The sequence below is a fragment of the Schistocerca serialis genome, chromosome 1 (assembly GCF_023864345.2).
Source record: "Schistocerca serialis cubense isolate TAMUIC-IGC-003099 chromosome 1, iqSchSeri2.2, whole genome shotgun sequence".
In the NCBI taxonomy this organism is placed as follows: domain Eukaryota; kingdom Metazoa; phylum Arthropoda; class Insecta; order Orthoptera; family Acrididae; genus Schistocerca; species Schistocerca serialis.
The window spans coordinates 761184801-761206620 of NC_064638.1; the positions used below are offsets into that span (position 1 = coordinate 761184801).

General features: G+C 39.6%; 1 protein-coding gene across 8 annotated transcripts in view; it reads left to right on the top strand.

Moving 5' to 3' along the window:
- LOC126482314 (cation-independent mannose-6-phosphate receptor) overlaps positions 1-21820 on the top strand; it is a 768212-nt gene that overhangs the window by 603250 nt on the left and 143142 nt on the right. For 3 of the 8 annotated variants that reach the window (XM_050106409.1, XM_050106382.1, XM_050106373.1), the window contains exons 21-22: positions 1404-1509; positions 4208-4353. The exons of 1 other annotated variant lie outside the window; for it this stretch is intronic. In XM_050106409.1, coding sequence (XP_049962366.1) covers positions 1404-1509; positions 4208-4353 — 252 coding nt within the window. Of the gene's footprint in view, positions 1-1403; positions 1510-4207; positions 4354-10238; positions 10310-21820 lie in introns of all 8 variants that reach the window. 4 more of the 8 variants (XM_050106419.1, XM_050106399.1, XM_050106390.1 and 1 more) reach the window with 2 other exon arrangements.

A 21820-nucleotide genomic window follows, 5' to 3' on the forward strand; every position in this document is an offset into this window, starting at 1 on the left:
TGTTGGCGATTGCTGTGCAAACACTGTCTCCAAGTACGCATACACCACAATTACTCTACCATGCCAACATTTGGGGTTTACTCTTCTCGTATGAGACATTCCTGGGGGAGGGGGTCCTCTGCAGCCCGAACCACACAATAACCTTGTGTTCAGTGTGGGGCAGCGGTGGGGCGGGTGGACTGCTGTGGCCTGTTGTGGGGTTGTGAACCACTGAGGGCAACGGTGGGATGAAGCCTCTCCATCATTTCTAGGTGTCCTGTTCAATACACAGTGCACAACTATATTGGTGCAGAGCAGACTGCCCCTTGTTCAAAGCAGGTAGTATATGGCACCACAATGAGCCAACAGATTCTGTACAATCTCCACAGATAGCTATGGTGTAGTGTGTGGGCTGGCAGTGGTGTTTGGTAGTTCAGTAAACACAATTTGACACAAACTACTTTATTCTTCATTGTACCCTCAAGTGGAAACAATGGGAGTGTTGCGTGTCCTCTCACACTGAAAACCTGAAAACTAGATGTATGTTTGCAGGAGCCAGAGGCTGCATGTGAACGTTGTGTTTAGTCTTTGTATTGTAGCATCAAATATGCTTCCAGTTTTTTCTTGTGTTCTGTCGCTGGTGTCTCCATTATCATTATCTGCTGTGCTTGTGATATGACAAAATAAATATGTCCTGTGCTGTAGTCATGTTGTTTCAGAGAGGCTTTTGTCTTTTACTGAATAATGTTTTCTTTGTATATGCAAGTGTGTTGTTAATTTCTTCTGGGTCAATTATTGTGTGTGATATTTCTTCCTTGTTGGGAGTAAAATTTCACTTTTAATATTATTTGCTGAATTGGTTAGTTGTTACATACATTCATGTCACTTATGAACTTTTATTTCTTTGTTTTGTTTGTTCATAATCAGTATTGTCTTCTGAGGTTTATTTCCTCAGTTTCTGGAATAATTCTTGTGTTTGCCTAAACCTGTTTTCAAATCATTGTATTCAAAGGATAACTGCTAACCACTGAAACTAGAAGCAAATTGTTTTTCTTTTCTAAATAAAGTTCGGTTATTCATGCAACTATAAACAATAGGCTCATTCATCCCAGAAAATAAAAGGAAAATTGGATGAAGCTAGTATTTTTGGTTCTGAACCTTACAAATAGAAAACATGCAAGCCTCTGTGGTATCTTACAATTTACAACTTTCAGCTCCGCCAAATGGTTAGACATTCCAATTGCTCGTCATTTCTGGGATGATTGCTAAATCTTGCTGCAGCAGTTTTAATTATTGTGGCTATTATATAAAACAACCACATTCACTTTTCTCTTTCCCTGGATATTATTTTGTTGAAAGTAAATTTATACAATGTGATGTTATTAGTGTGATTTATTATAGTATTTGTTTTACTTTTTTCACAGCAAAATGAATGTGATGTTACTATTGGATGGAATTTACCAGCAATATGTCAAATAATCCATGATCATGCAGCACATCATGACGTCTCTAGTGGTGGTATAAACACAGGTAAACTTATGAACTAGCATTTAGGATATACTGTATAATAGACATGCACTCTGCCTAGTAATAACTTATAATAGTAATTTATTATTTTTATATTTGTAGCTACTTCTCCCCTGGGACCAGACATACACATAAGTTTGTGGCACTTCAATGAGATCCCACATGTCATAATCGTATGCCAACCTGTGAATGTGCAATCTAGAGGATGTTACTGTCTTGTTGAAGCAAGGTTCACACTGTTGAATCCAAAATCTTGTTGGCAAAAATATGTAAACATTGCAGCCTGCCACTCATTGTTCTAAACCCCTTCTCTGGTTCATATTTATTGATGATATCTTTGTGATGTGTTTCCAGGGCTAGAACACTATCCTCATTCCTCCACAGCTGCAATAACTGCTCTCCTATCTGCTTCAATTTGTCCTTGTCAGCCCAACACACCACCTCCCTGAATGTTGACATCCACCTATTCCTTGGCTTCACAAAAGCCTTTGTCCATATCAATCTCACCAACCACCAACTGGCCAATATGTGGATGACACATCTGCAGTGATGAACAATCCCTAACCATTATACTGAGACCTCCAAATGTAGTCCACATACAGAGTCCCTGTGCCATGTCAATAGAAGCCACTAATCCTCCAAGTGTCTCCACAAACGAACTCCAAGGCATAGGTATAAAACCTGTCCTTTGTACTTACCCACCACATCCTAACTACAATCTTGCTACAGACATATCCTACTCTATCTGAGGTAGAGTCACCTGTGAAAGCAGCTTTTTCTCCTTTCATTCTATACTCAGACTCTCTCTCTCTCTCTCTCTCTCTCTCTCTCTCTCTCTCTCTCTCTCATTCCACTCCTGCACTACATTCAATGCCATACATAATTCTACCTTCTTGCCCCTCCCCCCTCAGCCATCAGCCAGTCTTCCTCTCACCCATCTGTGCCCGTCCCCACCTTCTTTTGCCACTCCATTTCTCCATTTGATACAATGAAAGCTGCAGGTGGAATGCAGTTGGCTGGGACAATATATTCCTGAGTGCACGCCTGCAAATGTGTGTTTGTGTGTTTCCCCAAATTTTTCTGCATTAGTTGGTTCTGGAGAATTTTCCAGTCTTGTTTTTGTGGCTGTTGACTGTCAGAGATTCACCTATTACGAGGTGAGTTCTTGGCTTTATGTCTTTCATTATTTGTATAACAACCGGCCTCTGTAGCCAAGGTTTCTACTGCATTCCTGTGCAGCTTCTCCTGATTTTGAGGTAATCAGTTCACATCCCGAAAAGAGGCTTCCTTGGTGCTAGTGAAAAGTGGTGATTATGTGTTGGTACCAGATTTCACTGTCTCCCTTATTTTATCTTCATGCAACACAAACGTAACACCATACTATACACACATCCAGTTACCTACATTCAACAAAAACTCATTTAAGATACAATATTAGTACATCCAGAGGAAAGGGGTAATTGTGTGCCAGTGAAGAATACCCTTTCTGATTTGTTGGCTGTAGGTACCCCTCTGGATCTCCCAGCCAAGACCATATTGCATCCAGGACTTTCCATTATCAAATATATTTTTGTATTTAGATTTATAACAACGAAAATAATCAATTTTTGATGTTACATGTCAAATTAGTGACAATACAATGTTTTAGTAGTAATCTCTGTCTTGCATATTACCCTGTCTTCCACCTTTGAACTCTCAGGTTTTCAAATCTCATCCAGTGCAGTCCCCAACAATTAGTCTTTCCTTCTCATCCTGTCCGGTAAGTCTCTCCTGACCCAGGGTTCTGGGTAACTTTACTGAACTGTACCCATTTCCCTAAACCTCTCCAGTCCTTTCCCTTCATTCCACTTTCTTCCCTTCAACTCTTTTGCCAGAAGAAGAAGCCACTGGCTCTGAAAGCTTGTAAAAGTTAAATCATTTTGTGTGTGTGTGTGTGTGTGTGTGTGTGTGTGTGTGTGTGTGTGTATGTGTGTGTGTGTGTGTGTGTGTTTTATCCTGCCGTCAATTGGTGAGTAGATTTTTTGTAGATTGCTACAGTAAACATTAGTGATCATCCCATTGAAAGACCAGCTCAAGGTATATGTGTATTTGTGATTCATCTCATTTGCACCAACCCTTATGCCACTTTTGTGAGAAGGAAGAACTGTGAGCCTGACAGGTAGCAATTAGCTCTTCTTTTCCTCCTCCTCCTCTTCTTCTGTTAAAAAAAGACTTGACGATACTCCTAATTGGAAGGGAGACTTTTTTTTTAAATTGAGTCTATATTCTGTAGATCAGGAGGGCACTAACTATATTGCACATGATCAGGAAACTGGCAAACTGCAGTGTTGTCACTGTGTATTGCAATCAAATAAGGAAGTTCAAATTTTGTGCAGTTATAATTTGTGGTGCTATCTACATTGTTATTCAACAGATTGTGTGGCTGCAGACTGGAGGCTAACAGATTACTGCTAATGAATGATGATCTTGATAATGATTTTCTTGCAACTTGCCAACTGTGCGCTAAGTGTTACATATTTATTGTGTTAATTTTTTATAAACGTATCATAGAAAAAGATAACAACAACACACAGAGAAACTTCAGTGTCATTTGTACAAGAACTTCATATTTATCTTATAACCGCTGATTGATCAACTTTGCAATCTAATTATTAAATGGATATAAAACTAATTATACTGACATTTAACAAAAATGTTACAGCTGCACTAGTGGTGAGCATGCTCTTCATTGTCATCATAATAACACTTGGGGCAGTTTTGAGAAAGCAACAGAATCGTATTCGCTGTAGGAACTTTTTCAGTTGCTTTGCACTATCAAGATACAGAGGCCATAACTTCTACTCGAAGGTTAGTAATTAAAAAAGGTAAAATTATTTTACATCATAAGATTAATTGATCTTCATGATTAAGTATGGCAATACTTTAGACAAAAGTAGCCTAGAGTAGCCAAAATGTAGAGCCAAATCTCCTTTTGATTGTGTTAATGTGTTTCAAACAAATTATCATTCTAGAAACAGCATATAGTTTTTTTAAAAAAAAAGAAAGGAAAAAAATGCTAGTCCCCACATAAAGGTGGTGTCGAGTCTCGGAGAGGCACAATGAAAATTATTGCCAGAAATATTCAGTTTTCAGCCTAAGTCTTCTGTTAGACATAGAAAACTCGACCATTTTCACATAAGCACAACTCACACACAAATGGGCACTGTTGTTTCAGGTTGCCAGGAGACAACAGTGGCAATGTGTGTGTGAGTTGTGCTTATGTGAATGTGAGAGAGTTTTCTACATCTGGCAAAGGACTTGTCAGAAAGCTGAGTATTTGTAGAAGTCATGTTCATTGTGCCTGTCAGTGACCCAGTGCCTCTTCTATCTCTTCTATGTGGCGAGTAGTTATCTCTCCTTTCCATCTTGTTATTATTCCATCCTAGATTCTTCATTGTTTGATTTTTATGTGTGAAACATACTTTCTAAAATGACAGTTGAAAATAGTACAGACAATCCAAGAAAAAACATCTTATGTCCGGGAGAAGGTATACTAGTTCTGAAAGTAAAATGTGCTTGATGGGAAGACGGTCGACAATCTGTAAAACATTTCACCATCTTCTTCAGCATGTTCATCAGTTACTCTTCACCAATGTATCACTGCTATTATAGTCTCAAAAGGTAATTGAATGATTCTTGTGTTTTAATTGATGTAATTTAATCCCTAATATGAAAATGTAACATCAGCTGAGTAATAACACATTTTCGTCCATTTAAATCTTTTTATGTTTTTCTCTTTTCGATGTCATAAAATTTTCTATATTACAGAAAACACAACTTTGTGCCACCTCTTTCTCATACACTAAACACCACCATGCAACTAAATGCTTAGTTCTGTAACCTCAGCCTAATTTGAGGTCTCTGCCTGTTCAGCTCCAGCACTTTCGTTCAGCAGCAACATTCACATACAAATCCAGAATGACTCAACTCAATTATGGGAATGCACTTCCAGATTCTCACAGTCTTCCGTAATTCAAGTAATTACTCTGTTGACCTTGAAGAATCACTTTCCCTGACTTCTGAAGTACACTATGGAAACACCACCTCCAACCCAGGGGGCTCACAGCTTCTATGCCTCTCAAATGCCACCAGCCAACTCCATGATTTTGCAAGCTCCAAATTGCTATGTGACATTACTTCGTTTAAGCCTTAGAACCTGTCAGGATCAGGAGAAGAACATCGACAGGTTTTCATTTGCCACTTCCTGCTTCCACTTACAGTGCTTCAGTAAGCTGCTGCTTTCTGCTTGGAATTGAGCTCAGGTGACAATAGCTCTTGTGTTTTAAGGTGGGTGTCAATGCTTCTATTTGTAGTTCCTACGTATGTTTGACCACATGTGTTTGAACCAATAAGAAAGGTGTGTGAATATTTGGAAACTTCAGAGGACCTATATCTGCCATTTGCCACTGCACATGTGGTCAAGCGTGTGTGCGTACTACAAGCCACATGCCCCCCCCCCCCCCCAATCAACTCTGCGCCCTTACACAGCAGTCTGCTGGTGTCATTAACTGTCAGTTGTCTGGATACATGCAAACAGTATGGCTTGCTGAACTTGTTTGAGACTGTAACTACTTTCTAAGTCATTGTAGCCACTGGTGGTGTCTCTAGAACTGGAAGATGAAACATTAGGCAGAGAAATGTGTCTTGGACCGTTGCCTGATGCCCATAAAATGAAAATCACAAAACACGTACCTATTTCTTTCAACGTATTGTGTGTTATGGGATCCAGAAACATAACACACATTGAACCTCTCGCCCTCCAGGAACTAGAGCGACACAGTCATGAACCTTTCCTCCAACAGTCTTAGCCCCATAGAAGTATCAGTCCTTTAAAAGGCCTCATCTTTTCTCCCACTCCCAAATTCAGTCAGGCAGGACTTGTTAAAGACCTTCTCTCCTTTTCCCGGTCCCTGCAGTGGAAACACTATTTTGCCACCAACACTACCTCTCAAATTCAACCAAAGACCAATGTTGAACCCTGCCTGACTCAGTTCACTCCTCCATCCAACTGTGATCTATCCCTGCTGCCCCCAAATCACTCCCTGTTAACTTTCGAGAATTTCTTAACCTCGAACCTTGCCTCACCATCATTCCCCAAATCCCTCAACATGCAAACCCCACCTTACATCTACAGAATAAACCACAGTCCACCACCTAAAAATTGACCGAGCGAGGTGGCGCAGTGGTTAGACACTGCACTCGCATTCGGGGGGATGACGGTTCAATCCTGCGTTCGGCCTTCCTGATTTAGGTTTTCCGTGATTTCCCTAAATCACTCCAGGCAAATGCTGGGATGGTTCCTTTCAAAGGGCACGGCCGACTTCCTTCCCCATCCTTCCCTAATCCAATAAGACCGATGACCTCGCTGTCTGGCCCTCCTTCCCCAAAACAACCTAACCTGACCTAAAAGCTGATCCCGACCCTATAATCCTACATGCTGACAAAGGCTCCACCACTGTTGTTTTGAACTACAAGAATTACCTGGCATAACCATCCACCTATAGCCCTGTTAATGTGACCCTGTTCCAGAAATCCAGCAGGATCTCCAGTCCCTACTCAAATTCTTAGGCCCTTCCCAGAACCTCTCCCCAGAGTCCATCTCTCTCCTCACCTCTTACCATTCCGCGCACTCCTACCTTCTACGTGCTTTCTAAAGTTCTTAAACCCAACCACTCAGGACGCACCATTGTGGCTGGTTACTGTGCCCGCACTGCGAGAATCTCTGCTGTCATAGACCAACAACTTGAACCTATTAGCTGCAATGTACTCTCCTACATAAAAGATACCAACCATTTTCCCACCGACTCTCCACAGTTCATGTCCCTTTACCACACAGTGGCCTGCTCGTCACTGTTGATGCCACCTCCCTTTAAACTAACATCCCTAAGGTCCATCGCCCTACCACTATTGAACACTACCCTTGCCAATGCCCAAAGGATTCCAAACCAACCACCTCCTTCCTATTCATCATAACCAACTATATCCTCATCCACCATTACTTCTCCTTTGAAGGCATTACCTACATACAAATCTGGGATACAGCTTCGGGCACCCTCATGGCACCATCCTATGCCAAACTATTCATGGGCCATTTAGAGAAATCCTTCCTAAACACCCAGGATCCCAAACCCATCACCTGTTTCATGTTTGTTGACGACATCTTCGTGATCTGGATCGAGGGTGACATCATATCCACATTCCTCCAGAACCCTGACACCTTCTGCCGTATTTGCTTCACCTGGTCCTACTCAATCCATCAAGCCACCTTTCTGGATTATTATTCACATGAAGAACTTCAAATGGCATTTCTAGTGGCTTGTTTATGTAGTGTAGATCACTGGTCATGTCATGATCCAGACAATTTAAGTCATACATATGATCAGTAAATTACTAGATATGAAAGCTAGATACATTACGCTGTAATTAATGATTTTAAAGAGTAAAGATTATAGTAATTGCACAAAATTGGCATTTGCAAAAGTAATCATTTTGACAATGGTTCCACTCAGAGAGAGGGAGGGGGGTTGTAAGATAGTTAGGTGTGAATTCTTGGAATTTTTCAGCATGCATGCGCAAAATTTCAGTTCCCTCCAACAAATAGCATAGCTCCAGCAATGTGTCTAAATGATGTCTGAAAGTGATGCATATTACAAGCAGTGTGTCATTACTGACATCTTATAAAGGAGCAAGACATTGTGGGGAATATTCACCAAGTTTTGTGTGAAGCCTGTGGAGCATCTGCAGTCTGCGGGAGTACAGTTGGTAACTGTGTACATAGGTGGAGGCCATCAGAAGGTGGTTTGATGGAGCTAAGTGATTATCAGTGAGCAAGACCATCTACAGCCGTCAGACCTGAAATATTGCAGCATGCTGTTCTCATTTACAAGTACCGACACCTTAAGACTCAGCATTCGACAAAGGAAGTGTGAATGTAATTATCTGAACTCTTGGATATTCAAAAGTGTATGCAAGAAGGGCACACAAATGCCACAGAAAAGACGTTTGTTCCGAGTTGTTGCAATATTTTGTAGCTGAAGGGGAAAACTTTCTGTCCCAGATCGTGACAGGTGATGAAACCTCGGTTCACCACCTTGAGCCCAAAACAAAGAGACATTTGATGGAGTGGGATCATCTCTCTCAACAGAAGAAAAAATTCAAAGCAACTGCTTCTGCTGGCAAGATTATGATGACTGTGTGTTAGACCGTGAGGGCGTGATGCTCATCAATATGATACCAAGAGGCATTACCATTAATTTGGAGGCTAAATGAACACACCAAGCACCTCAAGAAGTGTTTCCAGTGGCTTCTTTTTTATAACAACACAGGGGATATTAAGATTCAACATGATCGGCCTCACACAAGTTTTTGAGGACTTCTGAACATATAATGAAACAAAGTTGAATAGTGTTTCCCCTCTATAGCACTGACCTATCTCCCTGGAACTTTCACTTGTTTAGGCCATTAAAGGATAGCATCCATGAAAGACATTCTGAGGATGACGAGGAGATGACATGCACATTGAAGAAATGGCTCCATGTCCAGAACAAGGGCAAATACCAGCAGCACATACACTTCCTTGGACTCGCTTGGGAGGGCCATAGAACTAGAATATTACGTTGAAAAATGGGTCAGGTAATTGGTTCTTACTGACATATATCAATCAGTAGAATTATCACAAGGAATGAGCAACTATGTTGAAAGACAGTAAGTATGTTGTGATTTTTGTTTTATGGGCATTAGCTAGTGGTCAGGGGCACAATTCCCTGCCGAATGTTTCATCTTCCAGTGTTGAACACATCATCAGTGTGTAAGTTTCATTATGTGAAATAAAAAAATTGTCGAAGACACAAAATGTGAGGCTTCCATTCTGGATGAACCTCATAAATAAACAGCTGTTGGAAAATGCAGGAAATAGAAACAGTAGCAAGTAGTTCAGGCATACAAATAGTGTTTGGAAAATATTATATCTAATGAAAAAATCTTTCTATTTTCATTCTTTGTTGTGTGCTTGGAAGTGACAGATTTACTTTTCACATGCTTTGTCCGTCTGCAGCCCGCAGCTTTATCTCCTGAATACAGATTGACACAAAGCTTCAGGTTACCTTTACATCTGCCCTGTTCAGGAGGAAGATTAAAAATGATCTATGTAAACTTAAAACAAATCTGACAATCACAGAAAAATAAGTTACTGCTAGTAGATAGTATATAGTGTCTGAATGTACTAGTTGGAACTGAATATCTATTAATTGCCCATAAGTCCAGCATTATTTATTTATGGACACATTATTTTTATTTGTGCTGATAAACCAAGGGATATGTATATTCAGCAAAATCTTCATTGTTTGTGCATAATATTAGCTTACATTAAATAGATTTGGGTATTCTTTTTTTGTCCTAAGTGTTGCATAGTGCTCATTCTTCATTAATTCTGTCAGTGATATTTAAAGTATCAACGTATGTACTTGGTTTACGTGTAATGTTAAAATTTTGTGAAATCATCTTATGTGCTGTCTGTGTAAAAAGCAGACATTGGTCCTGTTTTTCTTGTGGGCAGCAATGCTTATGAAAATGGAGCTTATCTGCCAGTATATAATCATCTTGTTGTGAGCTTTTCTTAATGCTTGTTTTTTGTCTATATAATTTACTTGCATGTCACACGCACTTTTGTGTTTATTGCTTAATTTTCGTTGCAGGCGAGTGATGATAGCAGTGACCTTTAGGTGAAGGGACTGGACATTCACCACAGTGTAGGGCTTTCAGACAAGTCAGTGTTGTATGAGTCTCTTTACACTTGGCCACCTTGGGTGTGGATTGCATGTGGATTGCCTGTTAGCATATATATGGGCTTTGGATTGCATGATTGCATGTGGGTAGTTAGCATGTACAAAAAGACACTCACACATATGCACACACACACACACATTACAACTAATCATGCACGGGAAGTACAAATGGTAGTATTAGTTGTACCAAAAACTACTAACATTATTTGGTTTTGAGAGAGTAGCTGCATGCTAGTGTCAGTGTTCAATTTGGAATTTTCTTTTCTTTTGTATTTTATGGCCTTTGTTACTGCTATTTTTGTTGGTTTGTGGAGAGATGTCTAAGTTTTATCCCAATAACAGCCAAAACATATTAGAATATATAAGGAAGGGATATTTGTAACCTATTACACAATGCTGTTGAATTATCTTTCTTGGAGTCATATCATACTAGGCAGTTTTTGTTACCATGTTGTGTTAGATTTTTATTTTGCATGTTACTGTAGCTTCTTAGATTCTTAATTTTATTTTTACTTATTTAGCTATCAACAATCGTCAATATTTGCGGATTCCTTAGTACAGAATGAAGGGCATTAAAATATTTTGTCCTGCATTAGTATTTTATGACTACAAGAAGTTTTAGCCATTATGTAGCTTTATGTGCATGTAGTTTCTTTATTTGGATTACACTGTTATTTCATTAGGACTTTTTTCAGTTAGGTTTGTATAAGTTTTCGGTATGTTTAATAGTAGTCAACTTTTCAACTGATACATTACAGTGTAACGTTGCACAGTATCTTAGAAACTTATAGATGTAAACTTAAGATAAGAAAATTAAAAAAAAAAAAATAAATGAGAAAGCAAGGAAAGCATTCCGACATGAAGTTATGTGGGTGAAACCAAAGTTAGGATTGGACTCTAGTTGTAAAGCAGCAGTATACTTTTGTCATGCTGGAAATTGTCAGTGTCAAAAACAAAGCTGGAAGTATAGGAAAACCATCACTGTCTGGTGTAAATTAAACACCCCTGAGTGTGGGTTATGTGGAGGGAATTCTAGAAGTGTGAAAAGAAAGACAGTTAACTTTTAACACAGCAATATATTGTGTTGTTAGGTGCCAAGAAAAAGACTAACCCCCATTCTGTGATCAGATATGCAACTGACACCTGAACCTTCTTCCACCACTTTCATTAACTTATTTTAAATACATTCTAAATATGTGCCTATCTAAACCTTTTTCTGCTTTCTATAGCAAGTATTTCACTATATGTCAGTATGTGTCTTTAGAAGAGGACAAGTGCTAGAAGAAAATATAGTATTATAATGATGTTCTTTGATATCAGGAAAGAGTTTGACCTTATTTACCAATATGGATATTTCAGATAGTCATTTTGATTATTGAGTCTCTTCTTTCGGAGTGCTGTTTGTTGTTGGCAATAACATCCAATCTCAAATTGGATGGTGGTTGAATGATACTTCATGCTAATGAACTCAAGTCTTCTGTAGACTTTTATTCACTCCCAGGGAACACTAACAATATTTCGACAGAATTACCCTTTGGTGCAGAATTAGAGGATCAAAATTAACCTGAAAATTACCACTTGTGCAACATTTGGAAGTCTGAAATAAACCTGAACAATTGCCAAACTCTCTGCTGGGGCATTGATTTTCCTTGGCATAATCGGTCAGAATCTTGCAACTAAAATCTATGAGCATCTCAGTAGTAACTGCCTTTTTAATTTTACTATCAACACCACTAACAAAGGGATGGCCCTCACGATCGAGAACCAGTTTTTATCCTGACAAGAGCCCATACATGCACTCACATGTACAGCTTGGAAATCTGGTTCTTGGTTGCCAGCATCACTCTATCATACCTTTAAAGGTCACAAAATATGTTGTTCTGGATCATTACTGCTATCAGTATATGTATTGGCAACACCTATATTGAAGTGTTCAGGTAGTGGACCATATGTATCCTCAGCAATAATGACACTTAACAACATTCTACAAAAATATTCTATACATCCAGTGTCAGATATGTAACTTATTCCCCTTTAGATTGTCTGTGAGTACATGCCTGAAGGTTGATGAAATCATATATTATTGTTAATGGATTCAAAACTCTAGAAACAATGCAAAATATTGTAAAAATCAGAAAACTGTACTACATCTTAATGTCCTCTGTCACCAAACCTTAGGGATGTATGCAATGTCTCGAGATTGTTCCAATTTTTGGAAGCACTCCTGGGAAGTCCACAGGGTGAAGGTGTTCAGAACCTGGTGAGATTTCACTTAGATGTTGTGAATCATGTTAAAATGTCATCCTTTCAGTGTGATTTTCATCCTGGGGAACAGGTAGAAGTCGCATGGGGCCAGCTCTGGTGAGTAGGAAGGGTGGGGGACTTTTGCCACGTTGTTTATGGCCAGGAATTCCTCCATAACGAGCGAGATGTGCACAGGTACACTGTCATGGTGCACCAACCAGTTTTTCTTTTTCCACAGCTCTGGTTGTTTGCACTGAACTTTAACTACCAGTAAAAGTGGCTGTGTGGAACAAAACTCCTTATGCACTATTCCCTGAATGTCGAGAAAAATTACCAGCATTGAATTCATCTTGCGGCAAACTTGTCAAGCTTTTTTCACCCTTGGAGGAGATGACATTTTCCATTGTCATGATTGCTGCTTCGTCTGAGGCCCATAATAACGATAGACCCAAGATTCATCACCTGTTGTGACTCTGGATAAGAATTCTGGACACACTTGAACACGTTGTTGCAGCTTGATGCATGTCTGAATCCTGAGGTTTCGTTGGTCGATGTGGAAAAGGCAAGGGGACAAACTTCGCTGCAATTCGTCTCATGTTCAGTTCATCAGGTAGAAATCATTGACATGTACTGTGCAACAGCCCCAGTCTGTTACAAACATCATGAATTGCCCTTGGTCTTCATAAATCAAGTCACACACTTTCATGATCATTTCCAATGGTTTGCAGGTTGACAGTCGATCAGAATATTTGTCATCTTTCACAGAATCTTGGCCTAACTTGAAGTGCCTGGTGGATTTCAGCTGCAGTTCTCTTCAACTTGGGGACAGAATTTGATGCAAATCCATTGCTCCTTCATGTCATGCATTTCACAATTCAAAGAAGCATTGAAATGTGTTCTGATATGCACCACTACAACTCACAACTACATGCACCAAAGATGATGAAACTTTATGCCGCAGTAGCTGAAATGCGTACCTCGAGACATCTAGGTTCAGAATGTCATACTTCTACTGACTGGTACATATTTTGGGAACCACTTGTATTTGGAAAGAAGCTCTGATTGTCACTGTGTTTTACTGCCATACAATCTTTGTAGTCATTAGCATTACCAATACCACCACATTCTAGTTTGCAAAGAAACAGAAGGAAATCTCCAGATCAAATCTTTGTGAATGTTGACGATGCTGCTGCTGATGTGGTAATGATATCATTATCACCATTAGTAGGTGCTGCATTGTGAAGATGCAGCTTCAAGTCAGGTAGCTGATATATCTGGAAGGTTATGCTGTAGCATAGTCAGTATCTCTGCTAACATTCCCTGTCATGGAGAGTGGATGTTGTTGTTTCCCAATTTGCCTCTTCACAAACAAGGTTTTCAGATCTTGTCTGATAAGACGCCTACGTGATTATAGATTTCCTACTTGTATTGTATTTTTCTTTTCAGTATTTGTGGGTTGTGTCGTCTGTTATAAAGTTGCCACAATTTCAGCTTTAGTACTGTAAAACAGCTGTAGCTGTGGTTGATTAATCTTATAACGCATTTTAATCTCCATCATTACCTAGCAAAGAAATCTGTTGCAGCTGCTACCTCTAATCTCTTCCATCAGACCTCTCAAATCAAGGTACTGCTTCTTAATAAAGTCTATGTGGATTGGCACAGGGATCTCATTTAAGTGTGGGAATACCATCTTTGGTGACACCAGCCCAAGTACTGGTGCCAGGATGTGGTACAATGCCAATTCCTTTCTACCACTGAGAGAGGCTTATGCTTGGCTCTGTGTTTGACGTGCTTTCTGTTATTTGCCTGTCTTTATCTGCTATAATTTTTCTAGTATTGTAGACAGGGCCATTGTCTGTTCTAACTGCTTCACACTTCAACAACGTCACATTTGTTAGACAGTCTCTCCCAATTGAATAAAATCTTCTCAGTTTTCTAGCCGTGTCAACTCTAACGGAATACTCAAGCTTTTGATGGCCATCCCTGTCGTCTTCGTCAGGAGTAAAATCCACTGACCAATGGGGCTGGGACAGTTATCCACAGCCGGCCGAAGTGGCCGTGCGGTTAAAGGCGCTGCAGTCTGGAACCGCAAGACCGCTACGGTCGCAGGTTTGAATCCTGCCTCGGGCATGGATGTTTGTGATGTCCTTAGGTTAGTTAGGTTTAACTGGTTCTAAGTTCTAGGGGACTAATGACCTCAGCAGTTGAGTCCCATAGTGCTCAGAGCCATTTGAACCATTTGAACAGTTATCCACGTATACAGGCATGATTGCAGCCTCTGACACCAGTCAGAGAGAGCCAAAACAATGTGTGGCCAGAAGGCGAGTTGGACAGCTCACACACAGCTGTGACGTCAAGTGGCGTGACTAGCCAGTGCCACGATTGAAACTGGTGCTCCCGCCTTCATACAATCATCAAGCATCTGCCTTTGCTTTCTTTCGACATCCGGTGTCTGCCCCCATGCCCTACTAAATGTGTACCCCTGATCCCTGTTAAAATTGTTGCTGTTTATTCTGATCTCGGGTGCCTCTTTTATAACAGAATCCCAATATGTTGATGCATGAACTGAGACTCTTGTCTTTTCAGACTGTATTTTATGCCTGTTTATGTTCTGCTATAGCCAACTTGTCAAGCTCCATTTGTTTATTATGTCGCTTGTGCTCAGTTAAATGCTCTTGCTACTGTCCGATTAGTTTGGCCTATATAGCTGGTGCCGTGTTTTCAAGGGACGCATACGCAATGGACACATGACGAGCTATGTTGTCTTTGATAGGGCACAGCATATCTTGTCACATGTGCCACTTGACGTCACTCAGTCCTGCTCAACTCGTCAGAGGTTGCAACGGTGCCTATATAAATGGAAAACCATGTCATCCCCGACAGTCAGTGGTTTTTACTCTTGATGATGGTAGAGGTAGCCATCGAAAGCTTGAGTATTTTGTTTGAATTGATGCGGCTAGAAAATCAGGAAGATTTTATTCAGACATGGTACCTTACAGTATTTGCATAGATAGTTTCATTCCTTACACAGGAATGGAGTCACCTTCCATGCTGGACACACAGAAGTTCCATAGTTAATTTAGATTTACAAAGATTTGACAGGAACACTCCTGATTTCATCGTCATAACAAATATCTGGCATGGTAGTATTGGCATAAGATGTTACTGTTTAAGCTAATGGCTCTTAAGTGGCAGTGAGGGGGGGAGGGGCACCCTTGACTGCTCAGCGGTTTGCTCCAATTGTGCACTCAAGATCATCCTACTGAGCCAGTTCACAGCTGCAGCAGCAGCACACGTGATCTTGAGAGTGGTGGACAGCTACGACAGATTGAAAATACCAAATTCTTCATCTGCGCTACATTTCTGAGTACAGGTTGGTTTGTGGGGATTGAAGGGACCAGACTACAAAGGCAATCGGTCCCTTCTGAGTACAGAGCAAGTCACCTAGTGCATGTGGTCACCAGAGGAACCTGCCAGTCCATTCAAGAATTCTTTCAGCTGATGAATTTTGTACAACACGCAGCCATGTCAAGTCCCCATTACCAGCTCACTGTCCATGAGTGATAGCATATATAATTAAGAGGAGGAGTTACTGGAAGTGAAGGGAAACTTGCTGCAGTTGGTGAAACTAACAATCTTTCTGTGGTATAGGTCCTCACAGACACATATATGCCATTGAAGTACTCCCGACACATCCCAGTATTGTACATTGCCTTTCTGTGGACAGTTGCGGTCTGCAGAGAAGGAAATGTGAACTTGTGGCTCAATTTAATTTAACTAATTAGCTCTTTGTTTTGTATATGTTTAGGTAGTTTTAGATTATTAAGCAGACTATGTTTTATATAACCAATTTTTTATTGCACTTTTTGGCTAATTTTTATCTGCTGACTTTAAATTAACTCAAACTGGGTCCTGATGCTTACAGTTCTGAGCATCCTTCACCCACAACAACAACACTATGAAGCCTTGCAGTAAAATCATATAAAAACATTAAGCAGTGGACCCCTATCAGTTAAAAAAATGTCTATCACATTATGTCCTAGAGAAAAAAACTTGGTTTCGAAACAAAGCATTACATGTTACTCATTGATCTCCGATGCCATTTTTCAAGATTCTCGTGTGCTAGTTTGAGGGGAATGGTGACAGCCCAGTGGTACTGCTAGACTGCAAATCATTGATCACCACACTGTTTTTGCACAAACCATGACATCACAACTTCAACATGTCATAAATACATGGTATCACCTGCCATATCAGGTAAATTCCCTTACAGTCACTCATAATCAAGAAGCAGAATGCTGGGTTTGACTTTCAGATTACCTGTGTTGAAATGACAGTTTATGATCTTAACCTTTTATAGCACAAAAGGTGAGGAACATAATTCTGAGTAAATTTTCGAATTATTTCAGTTCATGAGAATCCCAAGTGATACAAAAAATTACAAAATTTTCTGTATTTTAAATTCATCAACATGGTAGAAATTTTGAATTGTATTTATTAAAATGAATACAAAAAGAAATAATTACATTAACAAGTTTGTTGAGTGATACAGTGTAATAGAATTCATTAGGATTTATGGATTTGTACAAACCATTGCTGGCATATCACGACATAGCACATCTTACAACAAGGCATGCTGTGTATTTTAATAGTTTTAATGCTACAATATGCATAGTATCATCTGATTTTCACTTTAAAAAAAATAATAATCTAGACTATTTCCTAAAGGAGATACGCCCTCCCAGGTCAATAATGACCTTCACTATAACTAATAATTTCGTTTTCCATTTGTTCCATGAGTTGTAGATGTTTGACAACTTTTTCTTGTGTGTTCATACTACAGATTCTAGGTTTTATATGTAGCTGCCGACGATTTTCAAATCAGTAAAATAATAAAACAGCTTGATCTACAGCACTTCCAGCCAATGCTTTAGAAAGATAAATACTGTTGAAATTTATCGTACCACTTGTTGTATATTTGTTACACATAGCAACTGTATCTTCCACAAATTTGATAATCTTTTCATCAACAATAGCGAAGTGAAAAAATTGTTTTAAAATAAGTTCTATTCCTTAATATTGGCTCCATTTCATTTTGGCTGTCTGACACTGCAACCCAGTTTGAATGTTTTTGAATGAAAACAGCTGCGGTTGCAAAATTGTTTTTATTAATAACAGTTAACATCTCGTCCCTGTAGGGTATCATCAGATTATCTGGAGACATAGAAAAATTAATATGACAAAACTGAGGCATGGTTCTAAGCTGTGCAGCATTGCATGCAAGGGACAGTAATAGGATAAGCTTCAGCCATCAGTTACTGCTAAAAGGCATTGAATAGGAATAAGAATATTCTGGATATAATATCTGCTCATCAAGGATCTTTTCAGATTCATAAAAGACGTAACAAGAAGAAAAAATAGAAATGTAAAATTAACCAAGGTTAATGATGGGTGGTGGGAGAAATGGGAATATAAAAATTGGTAAAATAGTAGACCAGTTATGTACCTTCCAAGTATTAAAACAGGCTCATCATGATGTACACAGCACAAAGTCATGCATACAACATGTGCTTGTAGTGTAGAGACTGACCAGCTAAGCATGTCCTCCCAACACAGGAACAGAACTGATTGTGGGTATGGGCTAGATAGCACAAAGACTCAAACATAAACAGATTACACTATTATGCGAACACTATATCATGGCAGTTTTAGGTGGGGAGTGTTTTGAGCTATGGTTGTGTAAGATACCAGTAGAGATCGGGCCTGAACTACTGCTGCCAGCCGCAGCAAACAAATGCAGTGTAGCCACCACCAAATGCTTTGTGTACTCCAGTTTACTTTGTGTTGTGGATTACTTGTTTTCTTTTCTTAAGAATGAAGAGACTAATCCTGATGGATAAAGGTATTCGAGTGCGACTCTCACCACAACAAAAGGAATCAATGATCCCTATGATCATTACGTCAGTTATGCTTTTGTGCAGAATGTGGATGTAGGATGGCAGCTCTTTGAGCAGGAGGCGGGGCTTGTTTCCCCGCACTGCACCTCTCCCCTCGAGCAGTCATAGTTCTCGTTTGTTTACTGTCGTGGCTGACTGCCACGATATACTGTCCACGTAATAATTACATTGCTTAATATCAGCAATTTAAAAACTTATTAAAATATATTTGATGCCACTTAAAAAGAGAACATATCACGCTGCAGTTATAAAACACTAAAGAACTAATGGGAACTTGCTAGTAGATGGATCCCATTAGAAACTATTGCAATACCTAAATTGATGCCTGGGCTCTGCAGCCCTCTGGCATTTGCAGCATACATGTGGTGCAGGGTGCTTCTTTGGCCATGTCACAGGAATCCCTTTTTCATTTGGAATTATTTTATTAATGTTCCTGCATTTTTGTTTACCCTGCTGTTATGAGCATTCTTGGATGTGGCACTGATTTATCTTTTGTTATTACATTTGCTGTGTATTTTTACATACCCATTACATTCAATTGTTATTAGCAAGTTTCCATTCGCTCATTACAGTTTTGTAACTGCAGTGTGATTTGTTCTCTTTTCAAGTGGTGTCATATATATTGTAAAAAGGTTTTTAAAATTATTGTCATTAATCTGTTTTAGATTACTGTTTTTGCTTCCCATTTAGGTCTTTCATGTATCTGCAACTACTTGACATTTTATTTACATAGCAGCTGCTGTTCATGAAATATTTCAGTTTTCCATCAAATCACTGAAAGTTTTTCTGTATCATCTTGATGTTCATTTACCGCTCTTCATTTGGCTATGAAAATTAGGACAAAAATCACTTGTGTAACTTCTGGGAGTCATGTTTCTGCTCCACTCAAACATTTGACCAAACGTAATGTAAGCCTTTCTGCCCTGGTATTCAGTCTGTTTGTTGAAGAAACAGTGGTAGAAATAAAACATAAGTTGAAGCGTGGGGTTGAAATTATGAGTGCAAGAATACCATGATTCAACAATGACATTGCTCAGTCAGAGTGATAAAGACAGGAGATACTGAATGGAATGAACAGTCTACTGAACACAAAATATGGATTGAGAGTAACCTGAAGAAAGATGAAGGTAATGAGAATAGTGCTGAGCAACCTTTAAAACTGGGGACTGTGAGGTAGATTAAGTGAAGGAATTCTGATACCTTGGAATCAAAATGTGTGATAGACAAAGTAAGGGAAACATAAAAACAGACTCGAACAAGCAAAGAGAATATTCTTGGCCACAGGAAGTGTATTGGTATCAAATATTATATTTAATTCAAGGAAAAAATTTCTGAGAATGTACATCTGGAGCACAGAAATGTATCGAGGTATATCATGAATTATGAGGAAACCGGAAAATTGAAGCCCAGAAGAAGTTTATTATAGAAGGATGTTAAAAATTAAGTGGACAGGTTAAATAAAAAATGAGTGTTTATCTTCAGAATTGACAAGGAAAGAAAAATGTGGAAGACACTGTTTATAAGAAGGGACGAAATGGTATGATGAGTTATTATGTAAGGGAATAAATTGTGTGGTACTAGAGGAGCTGTAGAGTAGCTAGCAAAAGGCAGAGATTGGATTGATGTCACAAATAAAATAGGATATTGGATGTAAGTGCTATCCTGATATGAAGAGGTTGGCACAAGAGAGGTAATCATAGTGGTCTGCATCAAACCAGTCGGGGGGGAGAGGGGGGGGGGGGCAAGGCAATTAAATGCTCTAACCGCAGTGTGATGCTGGCGATGATTCCGGTCTAATGTACAACACTCATTCATATTTGCCAGCCAGCAGTTCCTCAAAACTTAGATGTCCATAAACAAGTCATCATGAGAGAGCTGCCATGTGGCATTGACGTCTTGCTCTAGGAAAAAACTGCCCGTGGCTACAAAATGCCAATTCACCATTGCCTGCCAACTGTCTGCTAGTTCATTACCCTTGCGGAGGCCTCTGGATTTTGAAATGTGATTACGTAGGCTTTCCCGGCGTAATAAGTCTTGAAAGTCTCTTCGGGTTTGCTGCCGGATCCTAAAATCAACTTGACTTGATATTTCGGCGATCCAACTGGTCGCCATCTTCAGGAAAATTTTGTACACACCGGTTTTCTTTAGCCCCAAATCATCCTTCACAGGTCCGAGCAGAGCCCTAATCTTAGAAGGTGGATGGAACACACTCTTAATGTTAAAATTCCTTAAAATTCGTCCAATCTTATTGTTCCATGTCAATGTGGGAAAGCTTACATTGGCCATTCGATTCGCACAGTGCATGACAGGTGTGTGGTACATCGCCGTTATACGAGGCTACAACAGCCGGAAAAATCGGCGGTAGCAGAACACTGCCTAAATGAGGGACACAATATGAAATTTGAGGAAACTTTGGTGGTTGCCAACATTTCCGGTTTTTGGAACAGTGTCTATAAAGAGGCGATTGAAATTAGGTTGGCTGATGATTTAATTAACAGAGACAATGGGTTTCCTCTTATCAAGACGTGGAATCCTGTATTATCTTGCATCAAAACTGAATGTTCTTCGGTGCGGCCTTGATTGCGATATATCATTGCCAGCAGTGTTTCACTAAGGGCGGCGCCACCATCCCTGTTTTGGAAGGCAGAAACCGTGATGGGTGGCACATGCGCCGTGTACTGAATGGTGGACTATATAGGACGTCAATTTGCAACCTGGCGTTAGTTCTCAGCGGGACTCATCAGCAGAAGCAGCATTTTCCTGAAGATGGTGACCAGTTGGATCGCTGAAATATCGAGTCAAGTTGATTTTAGGATCCGGTAGCAAACCCGAAGAGACTTTTCATGGATTTTGAATTGTCGTGTGATGTTAAGGAAAGTGACATTGGTTGTCAAGTGATGACAAAAATAGGGTGGTATTTAGGTAAGACCATCATAAGGAACCAACAGTTTAGTCACCCTGAAGAGAAACACTGCAAAGATGGCTGAATCATCACTTTTAAGTGATTTCCAAAATGATACGGCCTAATGCATAGAGGAATTCTGCTCAGATTGCTACTGGCCTTGGAAGTCTTTGCACTTAGGGATTGAAAGTCAATAAACAGTGTTTCACACAGTGTCCATTCTATAAAAAGAGGACAAGCAATAAATGAAATATGTATTCAGTTAACTGTGCCAGATACATGAAAATCATTTCATGGTTTTAAATCCTATCATGGAAATTTCCAAGTGGAATACAAACTGTGAAATGAGTAAAGACAGCAGCATTGAACAGTCAGGAGGCACAAAAAGA